The sequence below is a fragment of the Branchiostoma lanceolatum genome, chromosome 15, assembly GCF_035083965.1.
Source record: "Branchiostoma lanceolatum isolate klBraLanc5 chromosome 15, klBraLanc5.hap2, whole genome shotgun sequence".
NCBI lineage: Eukaryota > Metazoa > Chordata > Leptocardii > Amphioxiformes > Branchiostomatidae > Branchiostoma > Branchiostoma lanceolatum.
Genome location: NC_089736.1, coordinates 4,120,849 through 4,134,194, shown reverse-complemented (window position 1 = coordinate 4,134,194; position 13,346 = coordinate 4,120,849). Strand labels below are relative to the sequence as shown.

Here is a 13,346-nt window from a genome sequence, read left to right as displayed (position 1 = left end):
CTAGATTATCTAGCTTATGAAGATATTATTTTTAGAATTAATATTACATTCAAAGTGCTATCATTTGGGAATAAGATTGTTAAATTCATGTATTTGAAATATTTTTTGGATTTATCCGATGACCTCTGATTGGTATCGTCTACTGGTCTTTCCATAGATTAAAATTTCTGGCGTCGCTCTGCTGTATTTATCCGTCCCGTTTTCTCTATAAATATCCTGCTGTACCGTCTGCTAGCTCTTTCTCCTTCCGAACAAGCTATGGCGCGGACATCGGGCTGGAACACTACGGCAGCAGTGGTGACCGGGGCCGCCTGTGCCCTGGCCGGGGCCGCGCTGGCCGGCTACCTTTTGTCCGGCCGGCGCCCAAAGAAACGGACCAAGATCATTGAGATGGTGGGTGCTTTAGAAATTGATTTACTTGGGATTTACACAATGTTTTCCTCAATCACTTTTTATTGTTTACACCGAGTCCCGTACTACATTCGCACAGCCGAAAAATCATGTTACCACTGCGCTATAACTTAATATTTGATTTAAAGTAACGTTATAAGTATTACTATACTATTACGTTTTTCTAAACTACTGTAACATACATGGTCTTGAGACATACTTTTAGTAGCTTGGCTATATGCAGGAGGGGCTTGCAATAATTACCGGGATAAGTAAGCAATTGATTGGCTAGTGAAAGTAGCCAATCAGATAGTAACCCATTGTTAGCAGAGGAGATCTCGGAAGCTGTGATTGTCTTATGAGTCAGTTGTGACCTTGGATCTAAGGTATGTAGTTGTGTTTTTTGTATCTTGTAGATTGTAATTGTAGAGTAGCTTGTAGTAAGTGTATTTCAGTGTAGTCTGGTATCTTATCTCATTTCTTACATTGTACCACACGGCAAGGTAAAACTAGTCTAAAGACGCCGCCCTGAAACGTCTTAGCTTGCTCCTTGCCACAGGTAGGTATGTCCACAAAATTGGATTATTATGGGCTGTTTTCACAAAAGTCAGCTACAACAGGTCCCTTTCACACATACCAACAGCGGGAGGTAAACATGCATGTAAATTACTGACTTATGCAATAATGTTAACTTTGTTGAAATATCAAAAAAAATTATCATAACCAGGTGCAATCAGTAATTCTGTTTCAGACGTCTGACGTATCTTTACTGAAAAACAGATCTCAACCATTTGCACCTGCAGCTCATGCAAGACATACAATCCATCTTTGCAATGTCCCAATTGCTAGGTGCATTTCAAGACAACCTACTCGACTAGTCCTAGATGATAAATCATTTACATAACAGAATTGGAAGGTGTGGTTTCCTGACAAGACGACAAGACTACATAGAGTACATCCAAAGTGCTAGCAGTGCAAGAATTGTTGCTATTTCTGTTCATAACAACAACCTTTGGCCAACATCAACTCTGACATTATCCTTGGCAGCACTTTCAATATAAACATGACACCTTTATCCTTATCTGAAGGTGTGGTTTCCTGACAAGACTACATAGAGTACATCCAAAGTGCTAGCAGTGCAAGAATTGTTGCTATTTCTGTTCATAACAACAACCTTTGGCCAACATCAACTCTGACCTTATCCTTGGCAGCACTTTCAATATAAACATGACACCTTTATCCTTAACTGAAAATATGACCATCTCTGGACTAAAAATAAGGCCACTGCATACTGTGGTAGAGTTCCAGACATAGGATTTTGCCAGAGGATGCAGTTTCAAATATTGATTTTGCAATTTTAGATTGTCTTGATTTTCACTTTCTGGTGAGCAAGCATAAACTAAACAATGATATTGCCCAGGCCAATTTATATCATGTATATACTAACAGATGTTACTGTTAGTCTGCAATTGGACACGAATAAGAATATGACAATATAAGTTACGAAGCTCAAATGTAGGTCAAATGTCCACCTAAATTTCCATTAAAAACACAATTAGGCATTGATCGATCAACCGATACTTCAATTTATCATGCGCCAAGAGGACCCCATGGGATGAAATATCAATCAAAATTTCATTTCCATGACAAATATTCACAGCAGTGACAGCAGACAACTTGCTTTTTGTAAATTGTCTTTGAATGTCCTCTATCTGAGTCTGTAATATGTGTGTCTACCAATGTATGCAATCTCACAAGCAAGGGGTGTTTGTTGGCATGGTCAGTTTGTTTTGGTCTGTTCTAATTTAGTGTGCAATGTCAATGACCGGAGTGGGATCTGTTTATAGTAACAGCTGATGCCGTTGCATCATCTGTTTTGGAGGGAGCTGAAGTCATGAATATTCATGAGCACTTGATCCCTCAAGGGGTTACCCCAAATAAAGGGTGGGATTTTCTGTATGCAAAAAAAATCTGTGCATGGTAAATTTGCAATTACAGGTGTGAAACAGACAAGTTTGTGATGTATGCAAATCAACTCAAATAGTGGGTTAGCTCCCAGTAAGTCAGCCTTGCAGCACCAAATTGGGATAGGCAGCAGGAAGATGGTTAAGATTTAAAACCGAGTTGTGAGGTTGAAAAATACACAAAGGACACAAAAGCTTGCAAGTTCATTGCAGTATCATTTATAAGGTTTTTTGTAAAGACAAGATATCGATTATCAAGTGAAGATTCACAATCACATTTTTGTGTTGTCCACAGATGGATGAACTTCAGAAGGAAAATGTCTACATCAAGGATAAAGAGAGAGTGGAGAAACTGCTGTGTCAGCTGATCCAGGATGGAAAGAGTAAACTACAGGTGAAGTGATAGTCTGAAGAGTGGAGTCTGTCCTAGAAAATAGAGGAAAACACTTCTTAGAGTTAGGCAGTTCATACCATCTTTGATGTTTCACTGAAAAAATTATTTTATGACATGCAGGTAGTTTTCAGACATGCATAATTAAACATTGATTTAGTGGGAGCTCATATGATAAATGAGTAGACATGAAGTCTTTGAAATAATATCAGTAGTGAAACTGAATGGCAGTGTCAAAGGAGTCATCCCAATAATTACAGTACTGGCACATCATGTGAAATTGGTGTTCTATGTGTTAATAGTCTTTTGTGCCTTTTCTTTAATACAATTATATTTCACGTTAGAAAAATTTCCCTGTTTTTGTATTTACAATGTTCCTCTCCCTCTGTTTTACATGTAGATTCTCATAACTTTCAAATTCAATGTATTATATCATAAACATCACCCACTGTGACAGTCAAGGTGTCCAAGTGTTCCTAGTCCCCATCTCTTGTATAAACCAATGTTCTGTCTCTCCAACCATTTTTCCAGATAATCACGGACTTTGACATGACATTGTCTCGTTTCTCCATCAATGGGAAGCGGTGTGCCACGTGTCACAGTAAGTCGCTAGGGAAACCGCGTCCCCGCAAAGTCGCATGGTTCATTACAGATCATATGTGTTAATTCTTATCTTAGGTCATCACTGATTTTGACTACACAATCACCAGATGGGCCTACAAAGGCACGAGAGTTGCTGCAAGTTTCAGTGAGTTGGGAAATGCAAAATTATTGGGTTAAAAATGCATTTGTAGAGCGCAAAACCTCCGCAAAGGCAGCAAATTGTGCATTATTCTAGCTGCAGTTTGTGAAATTATCAACAGAGACCTCAGAGCACTGCATCACATCAGGCTTTGGTTACAGTGTATGAGAATAATTTCTCAGGTCTGAATCTAGATCTGGTTGCAAAAGATGTGGGGAAAAGTCTTCCCACACACAAAAGTTTCCAAAACAATCTACCTATGCTTATGCAGAGTTATTATTCCCAAATCCTCGCATTGAACCCTACCCAACCCTACCCTACCCTGCAACTGCTGTGTAGTGCATTTTTGCATGTCGCATGTCCATGGTGTAAATATTTCATGTTACGTTATTTTTTTTTCCATAATCATTGGAAGCAAGATACATACATGTTAAAATGCATGTGATTCAGTGCAAGGTGACATCATCATAGAACCAGGTTAAAACGTATGAGTTATATCTTACCACATACCAACATTTTGGTAATCATTGAAATGAATTTTGCTGGTTTTGTCACTTTTTACAGTAGACTGTAACCACTTTGTCCTGTTTCAGATGTACTAGAAGACTCAACACTGGTGCCAGAGTCAAAAAAACAAATTGTAAGTATTCATAATCAATAGTTAAACATTCTCCTATGCAGAGCCTTGCCCACGGCCTATACTATGTACCTTTTGGAGTCTTTTGGACTGGTGGGCCCGTGTTCGATCCCCGGGAGCCCAGGAGACTGTTCTACTCTCTTCTTTGTTTCAGCTCTGCTAAACCGGCTGAGGTTTTGTGGGCATGGCCTCTAACCAGCTGATAGCCAATCAGAAAACTGCATGTTTTCTTTGGGTAAAGCTTATTCTCTGATAGGGTCACGCCCACAAAAGTTTAGGAGAGCCTGGTTTAGCAGAGCCCCCCTAAGGTACATTGTATAGGTTAGGCCCTGTGTAGGAGAATGTAGCAGACATTATTTTGACATAATCTATGTGACTACATGTGTGAATCGGAATATGACAATGACCTACTCTCATCTCCCAAATAAACATACCCCCCGGAATAAACATACCCCCTGGACAAATTTTTAAAATCTAATAAACATACCCCCCGGAATAAACGTACCCCCCGGAAAATTACCAAATCGACACGTTAACTGTGTCCATGCTACTTCTGTCTTAGGGAAAGAAGATGATAAGCACGTAGGTTCTTTTTATTTACATATTCTATATAAGTATGTAAATAATGAACCGAATAACTGTAGATATCTTGTTCAAATTATAATCATTTTCTCCACTTTTGGAAAAATTGGGCATAGGTTCCCCGCGGGGGCCAACGGTGCTTCAAATTCAACAAGTGAAAATGTACATGATACATAATTTTCTACTTGGAACTTGAACCAAGTGATCAAGGAAAATTATTGTATAAACTGGCATATCATTAAAACAGAAGTAGTTGCCAAACTTCTCAGTTCACTTGCATGGGTAACACCTTGTACAAATGTATCAACATTTAGAACTTGAACAGAAAATTACCATATCCTGAATATCCGATGAAAATACAAGTATTACGTATTTGTAAAAGCCATGTAGAAAAGGTTGAACTATGACATGTATGATGTTAGTTGTTACTAGTACTTTTTCTTGCTCAACTTTCCATTTATCATGTATGCATTGCATATAGAAACATGGATTAATTTTGTAAACATTACTAGAAGTATATGCTTTCCACAAAATCACCTTATTATAAAGAACATTATCACATATTCTCCTTTATTGTGTTGTTGCAATCCAAATAATTTCAAATCCAAAAATTACCCTTGATGTATGCAGAAAAAATCTTTCATTTTGAGAAACTTAGTTGTCAACAAATTCATTGTTTAGATGTGAGAAATCTCAGGCTTGCTCTATTTTGTGCTCTCTCTTTCTGATTAAAAGTTCCTTGGTTACATCTAAAACATTACCACAAACCACAGGGTTCTCATGTTACACATCAAAGCGCGAGTCAGACGGAGCGGCACCGAACACAGGAACACAGACAGTAAGGGGTGGGGCTAACAGAGAGCTACATTAAGTTCTGAGAATACTCAGCCAATTTGTTTGTAGGGGAGTGATTTTTGTCAAAACATCGTAGGTGATAATTACTGAATATAGATTGCAACTTAGTGTTGTTTATCAACTATTAAGTGGGAATTCACTTTCTTGAAATACCACACATTTCTGACAAAGACAAAAGAGTTTTATTGGAAGATCAAAAAGAGCTGTTTCCCCTTGGTAGAAGTGAGTTCTTCCGTCCGTGGGAAACTTCTAGTGGCGTGCGTTACTGTACTGTGGCGATTTTCCAAGGGCTGAATTTTCATGTTTGTGGTAGGAACCGTAGGATTTAAATGTTTTTGTAGATTTTAAAAGTATTATTCAGTTTTTAATGCTAAGACACTGTCATAATGTGGTGTTATTTTCATATTCTAAAAGTTTTGAGGAAAGGCTGTATTTCACGTGAGTAGAATTTACATGCGACTCAATGGTAACTTGAGCATTCATGGTGTTGATTACGTTGTTCCAAGGTTGTTCTTTTGGCAATGTTTTTGTCTTTTTCGAGCGTAAATTTTGCGATCACTGTAAGAATTCAGATGGTCTAGAACGGGAAAAGACTGTCAATGTTGTTTATATGAAAAATAGATTTCAAAACTTAAGTGTGGCGTCTTATTTTGTCTGAGATAACAACATTTACTTTGTATCGAGATCGACTGACATGTTAGTACCGCCAGGATTTCACAAATGCCGGGTCATAGCAGCAGGGAAATCAACGCCGCTAGGCCGAAAAATAGCAAATTATGAGCAAAAATGTCGGGGAAATATGGGCAGGAATACCCAAACTTTCGATTTTGATGGGATCCCTGGTTAGCAAAACTCTGATTTTCAAAAAATTAATAAACGTACTGTCCAAAATAAGAACGTACTGGGTGGATTTTGAGGCTGAAAAAAATAAACGTACCGGTACGTTTATTTGGGAGATGAGAGTATGGTATGAATATTGTCTGCCATGCTCGAGTATTAAATCTGGAAGTGAATTTGACTTACCATATCTCTATTATTTCTCTTTCCAGCTGGATGAATTGAGAGATACCTACTACCCTATAGAGATCAATGCCAAGATGACAATAGAGGAAAAGATCCCCTTCATGATGGAGTGGTAGGTTTCAATATGCATGCAGTATAGAATGTTGCTTGATAGTGTTCAACTGTCTGTACATTTTCACATATTTTATTGTATACATCCAGTCCATGAACTGTTTTATTCAGCTATTGTTTCTACTACTTTTGTATGATGTTGTTGGCAGTTTTGCAGTCAAAAGTTTGGCTTTTAACAGACAAATCTTTCTGTTGTACTAAACAAAGATTAAAAAGACAAGCAGTCATTCTCTATTGAGCTGAGGTATTGCGCTTATTTTATGCTAACTTGTGTAAATTGCTTTTAAGACTTGCTCTTTAGAAATGTGATTTTTTTCTATTTCATGATGATTTATTGCTGAGAAAGTCATAATAAGTAAGTTACAAGAAAAAGTTTTAAAATCTTGTTTCACAGCAAAATTTAGAAGTATGTTATGTCTAAAAAGATTAACATTTTTTCCTAAGTTTGTATGATATTGATATGACAGAGCTGAGGTGTCAAAAATTCACACTTAGGTGGACAAAGGCTCAGTCAGCTATTGTTGCATGCAACTTCCGGAGGGAAGACCTCACCAGAGCTGTCAGGGAGTCTAATGCTATGCTCAGGTTTGTATCACAGTACAAACAATGATAAACATGTGCCTGTCAACTGCTTGCTGCCTCTCGTGGTAGAAAAATGAACAAAAATATGAAAGAATTTTCTTCATCAAATATTTTTGCCACTTAGAAATAGAAATGACAAGAAAGGCAAAGGAAGTCAGTTACATGTACTACGTCTTTTGAACAGAGGACAGTTTTGACGTTCTATATCTCAGAGAGCAGCGCTGTTGATATGTGCATGTTGATGTTTAAGTGACCCCTGTTTGTGATGTTGAAGTTTCGATGTGTCATCAGGTATACTAAGGGCACCGGAGTTCTCGTTGAGTGCGGATTGAAGCAGTCTGATCTATCCCTCGCTGTTAAGGAGTCAAATGCTCAAATGAGGTTTGTTGCTGAGTGTTCTGTCGCCCTGGATTTGACCTATGACCTTACATGCCTGACCCATGACATCATTTCCCGTAATCCCTCTTAATCTAATTATGCTAAGAACCATCTGAGATCATGGTAAAAACAACATCAAAGTCACATTTCTCACACAATGATGTGTTTTAGAAATACTTAATTCTTAGTACAATTATAGTGTATTTGAACAGAAATTCTGCTAATAGTAATAATTTCCTCTCTCTTTGTGAATGTAAACAATGGTTGCTTTCTTCTAGGTTAGAAACAAGCATTAAGCAAGTGTAGCTTTCTGTACTATCACTGATTTTTCCTATGCATAAAAATACTTTACAACTTCAAGTCAAGGTCACATATCAGGGGGGCCCAAGATCGACCTTGACTTTCCTCTTCCCAACACCCACCCACATACCAAATTCATAATCCATCTAGAGGCTCTTAATTTATGCTGACTACAATAGTCTGGAAACACAGAGAGAGAGAGACACACACACACAGAGACACACCCAAAACTATATCTCCATTTTTCATGGATATAAAAAGAAAGAGAAAAGCATCATGAAGCCACCTTCCCAGAGTCTCTTTTTAAAAAGCTTTCGAGTAACCTGCAAATGATGACCTTCAGCACACTGACCTACATTTATCTGTTTGTCCTCCAGAGAGGGTTGTGATTGGCAGTTCCACGCCCTTCACGAGCACAACGTGCCGATGCTGATCTTCTCGGCGGGGATCGGAGACATCCTGGAGGAGATCATCAAGCAGCACTCCCAGATGTACGCCAACATGAGGGTCGTGTCCAACTACATGGACTTCAACCATGATGTGGGTTTAGTTCCCTCAGAATGTCACATTTGTTGTTTTTTACATATGTATGTTGGGAAGCAAAAGTCTTCTCTATCTTATTTTAAGCATTATTTACAGAATGTAAGACTATTCATTCTCTTTTTGATAATAATACACACAGCATTCTGTCTTATAATGGCCTGATTTATATGCATTTTTTTGAGTCGGCTCCTTGAAGCCACTGAGTTGATTCCAAGTTGACTTTAAAAGGTATGTTTAAATCAGGCTAGTGTTGAAACATGTATGACAATAGAATGCCAGATAGTACTTTGAGGTAAAAAAAGTTAAATCAGTGTAGAATATACCGCTTGAATTGTAATTTCACTTCTTGTGACACTTCCAAGGAAACCTGCCTGGAAGCTTGTTAATTTTGTTTTGAATGTACGTATATACAGTATAACTAGATCTAATTTCTCTGTCATTCACAATTGTTGTAGACTCTGAGGTATATAAGATAATCTTGTCTGTCAACAGGGTATGTTGGTGGGTTTCAAGGGGGACCTGGTGCACACGTACAACAAGAACGAGGGAGCCCTGCGGAACTCGGACTACTTTACGACGCTTAGGGAACGCCGCAATATCATCCTGATGGGGGATTCCATGGGTGACCTCAGGATGGCTGACGGGGTGCCAAACATGCAACATATCCTCAAGATAGGCTTTCTTAATGACAATGTGAGTTTCACAATGTTTTTACAAGTGTTACATTGCGAAGAGATACTATGCATCCTTGTTTAGCTAAGTGGAATGGGCTACATTGAGCCTTCCACTATCTTTTCTTCGTTTCTGGCTTCAGTAGTCATGTTTTGCCGTAGAAATCAATGTAGAAAGGGGAAAATAGTTTAATTGCAGTTCTGGATGAAATGTATAGGTGGGTCTGCTGCAATGGATAATCTTGTACCCAGAGCAGTCATAGTTTTCTGGGCACAAGATCTGTCACATGATTCTTGAGAGCCTATCATGTGGCTTGTTTCTTTTTTACCAACTTGGAGCAAATCAATGTCATTGTTTTTTACATGTGTTTGGGATGATTTTTTTGGAGGGAAGTTTGAACTTTTTGTGATGTATTTTGGTCATTTTCTGTCAGTTGTAAGGTGTATAACATGAAATAACAATCATTCATCATAGAAATCTATTGTCACTAACATTTGCCAACCTTTTTTCTGTTTCAGATTGAGGAGAGGTTAGAAAAATACAAGGAGGCATATGACATTGTGCTGGTGTCAGACAGTACCATGGATGTGCCAAATGCTATCTTGAAAAAGATTCTATAGTCTAGTATAGAGGCAATTTATCATATCCTGTCCCCATAGGCCACATAAGCTTGGTTTTAGACACTAGATAGATAGATTCCACAGCTGTGGAATTCAGCATTTTTAGTGGTGATTTCTGTGGCTTGAGAATGTACTTCATGACTTTTTGTAACACAGTTCACCACCATGGCGTAACTTAATTCACAGCTGTGGAATACATCTTTAGTGGTCTATTATTAAAGGGTCATAACACAGAGTACTTACTTGGCCTACATCTGTAGATAAAGGTAAACCTGGGTTTGCAAATGTGAAAAAGTCTACAACCATGGACAAGCCAATGCCCTTTTTCACAGCTGTGGAATTGACCAATAAAAGTGACGAATTCCATGGCCTTATGTTGTAACAAAAATTGAATGGACAAAATGCGGTGTAACAACCAATAATCGTTTTTCCTTGTACCCGTAACAGGGGGTGAAGATACATCAGTTGATAGCACTCCAATTACAGCAATTTCTTATCTACTTGCTACTGGGGTAAATCAAAAACATTGTATGGCCTGATTGGGACAGTGTTTAGGGGGCAGTTCTACTTGCATTCGCAACAGATCATTGACTTTCATAGATTTTCTCCTTGTACTAGAACAAAGGACATTTAAAAATGTAAGGCAAATTATTAAGAAACATTGTAAAGAAAAGAGAAAATTTTCAAAAGCTGTTCTTTGTAAAGTAAGAAACCAGACAAGTACATCTAGTGTAAAGTCAAAACTGTTGCAGAGACAACTTTTTTTGGACAGATTCACTGATTTCTTTCAAAATTTCAAGAAATATTTTGGCCAATATGATAGCAGGTCAGCAACTCTTGGCAAAGTAAAACTTTGCTTACGGCTCTAGTATGAATTATGAATGACATTCAGTCATTCTGCTCTGCTAAGAATATTATACTAATAGGACAGTGGGTTCTTCAGCTACCTCAACTAATTTACATTTTGCATTAATGTGTCAGTATTATTTCCTTATTTTTGGTAGGAGGATAGTGTGTAAAGATATACTCAGTTGAATGTTGTTTTTTGCTCAAACTTCTCATTCAAATTGATATATTTTAGACTGAAAAATGTTTAGTTGTAGTTAAGTTGTCTGGCACTGTTTAGCTTGTATCACATAGTACGCTAAATCATATAAGTCTAGAATTTTAGTAGGAATGTGTGGGGTATTTTAGTAAGTCGATAGAAATCATTGAGATTTAGAGTAGCTATTCAGATTTTTGTGTTCTCAACTTAGCTGTGGTGCTCTTGTAAAAATGACATAATTCAGCTCCTGGATAGTAGACTTTTATTGAAGAGTTGTCAGGTCTTTTGAAAATTGTTAGTGGCTTAACCTCGCTCCTTGACTAGGACTTTTTTTTTTAAACTACCGCAGCGTTTTTAATAATATCAAAGACATTTTAAGCTGAGTCTTGCTGCTTCAGTCACATAAGAATGACTTCTTTCAGTGAATTCCAGTAAAAGCACTGAAGTAATGAGGAATTCTGTAATATTTCTTGTATTCATGTATGCATAGCTGAGTATGATGATATTGTAAATTTCTGAATGCCAATAAAATGATCATGATTTCTTTTGTTCTTTCTACTGTCTTACAAGTATACATCTATGCCATATTCACATCTTTCAGTGTCATACATCAGGAATTGTGTTAGAAGTCTAAGCAGGAGAATGGTGAGTTGTCCCTCGTTGAGTGCAAAAACTACAGCATAGTCAGATGCAGTAATCATGAAATGTTAACGATGGCTGGCATTTTCAGGGGAAATCCCCCATGGCACATGATTCAGTGTTGCTGTTCTATTTTCAGTTCAGAAATTTCTGGGAATACATTTGTACATGTCCCTAACAGTGATAACATACAAATTTATACTACAAGCACTTACAGGATGAAATGAATCTGGTTCTTTTCTCTGAGACATTGATAAACATTTCTGGTGAAATGAATTACAGGAGTACACATGACAGTCCATCATAAGCATACATTTGTAAATTGTATGTCATATGCAGTTTCTACTAATTGATATGGTACATGTTCATTAAACAATATCAGATATTCTTGCTAATTCTTTAGCATGATGTATCCTCAACACCCATGCTTGGCATCTAAAGCTTTACGAATGAACTGCATTATATGAGAAGCAATTAATTAAGCTGACAATTGATAGAAGTGTGTGCATGTGATTAAGCAAGGCTTGTACAAAATGGTACAAAAGTTTAGAAATTGTTGCATGTGACAGGGCTTATTGGTTATTTTTTTCAGAATTGTATACTTAGGGGTTCCATTCCTAAATGTTTAAACCAGTAAAGTTGAAAATATTTACAGTTCCGTGAATTGGTTATATCCATATGATAGATGGTAAATGAGAATGTTATAGAGGGGGCCCTGTCCAATTATCTGAAACGGTGAAGCTACAAATTAGAATAGATATTCAATAGACCAATGTATATTAACGGTTGAACTAAATTCTTGGATTAGTAAAATTTTGCCCAAGGTAGTGAGAGATGTGGAGTGTATTCTTTTATACACGAAACTAAACGGTTATTGCAAATCACTGCCCTTAACCCACCCTGGCTTTCATCCTCCCCTCTTCGTGGGTCAGGAGTAGGGTCTTTTGGAACAAGGGAGGTTGATCCTGACCGATGGCCATCTATTGCCCCATCTGTATCAATGCTCTCTAGATCTGGTTCCATCTGAGATGGCGATGTGCTTTGCTCATGTTCTATACCGTTTGAAGAGAGACCCCCTGCCTGATCGGCCTCTGGCTGTGAGCCACGAAAATTTAAAGGCCACGGAAGCAACCACCTTTGACTAGCATTACTATGGACAGGTGGGGGGCCCTCTATCGAAAGCTGCGGAGTATTCTGCCTCCACGCAAGTGCTTTCATGGAGGTCCACCAACTTTCGTCCTTGACCTTGCTAAGCTGGACGTCACCTTTCCCTGTAATCTGAGCTATAAACTTCACAGAACCCTCACCAGACCTAATCACATAACCGTTCCCATACAGGTCAAATATCGTCAGGTCTGCATCCCTCCATACTCCTGGGTACTGCTTCTGTTGGGGTTCCAGGCTAGTGATTGCTTGCTGCAGTAACTTGCGCATAGATGCTGCTTGTTCATCATCTGTTGATCCTTCGTTTCCACAGTACTCGATGATGAGTTTTCCAAGTTTGGGTTTGTTGATCTCTTCTACAATCTGAGGTGATACAAACAATAATCTCGTTTGTTTCTCTATCACAACATTTCCTTACTTGAATGTATGAAGGATAGACTGAATATGTTGCCTGTTTTGGGATCACAGTCCAAGTACCAGGCCATGGATGCAATCATGCAATTATAAAAAATCACATACCTTTATGTCATATTCATCGGATTCCACTTCATTACTCTGTTGGCCTTCTGGTGACACTGAGTGAATGCTCATTGACTGACCCATCTTCTTTGTATCTGTATGGTGTATAGTTCAAAATAATCTAATCAGCTTTGGACGCTCAGCTCCAGAAGCAGGTGCTATTTTCTGAAACGCCACATTTATAATCTA

The 13,346-nt window shown here is 38.0% G+C and overlaps 1 protein-coding gene across 5 annotated transcripts; it reads left to right on the top strand.

The window, feature by feature from the left end:
- Positions 1–141: 141 nt before the first annotated feature.
- Positions 142–11,379, top strand: LOC136420447 (cytosolic 5'-nucleotidase 3-like). Of its 5 annotated transcripts, none has more exons than XM_066407380.1 (9): positions 142–393; positions 2,650–2,748; positions 3,424–3,493; positions 4,081–4,127; positions 6,611–6,696; positions 7,569–7,658; positions 8,333–8,495; positions 8,991–9,191; positions 9,689–11,379. In XM_066407380.1, exons 1-9 carry the CDS (start codon positions 259–261, stop codon positions 9,788–9,790), a joined length of 993 nt encoding a protein of 330 aa, XP_066263477.1. In that variant the 5' UTR covers positions 142–258; the 3' UTR covers positions 9,791–11,379. The 5 variants fall into 5 exon arrangements, with proteins under 5 accessions (XP_066263477.1, XP_066263476.1, XP_066263475.1 ...); XM_066407379.1 differs by lacking the exons at positions 3,424–3,493; positions 7,569–7,658 and adding exons at positions 3,277–3,346; positions 7,191–7,280 and having other exon boundaries at positions 143–393; XM_066407378.1 differs by lacking the exon at positions 3,424–3,493 and adding an exon at positions 3,277–3,346 and having other exon boundaries at positions 145–393.
- Positions 11,380–13,346: the final 1,967 nt, after the last annotated feature.

Bases quoted from the DNA above. Each gene is read 5' to 3' on its own strand.
- LOC136420447 (XM_066407380.1), top strand. From the start codon at position 259: ATGGCGCGGACATCGGGCTGGAACACTACGGCAGCAGTGGTGACCGGG. The intron at 394-2,649 runs GTGGGTGCTTTA...TGTTGTCCACAG, and splicing joins GGACCAAGATCATTGAGATG to ATGGATGAACTTCAGAAGGA. The intron at 8,496-8,990 runs GTGGGTTTAGTT...GTCTGTCAACAG, and splicing joins ACATGGACTTCAACCATGAT to GGTATGTTGGTGGGTTTCAA.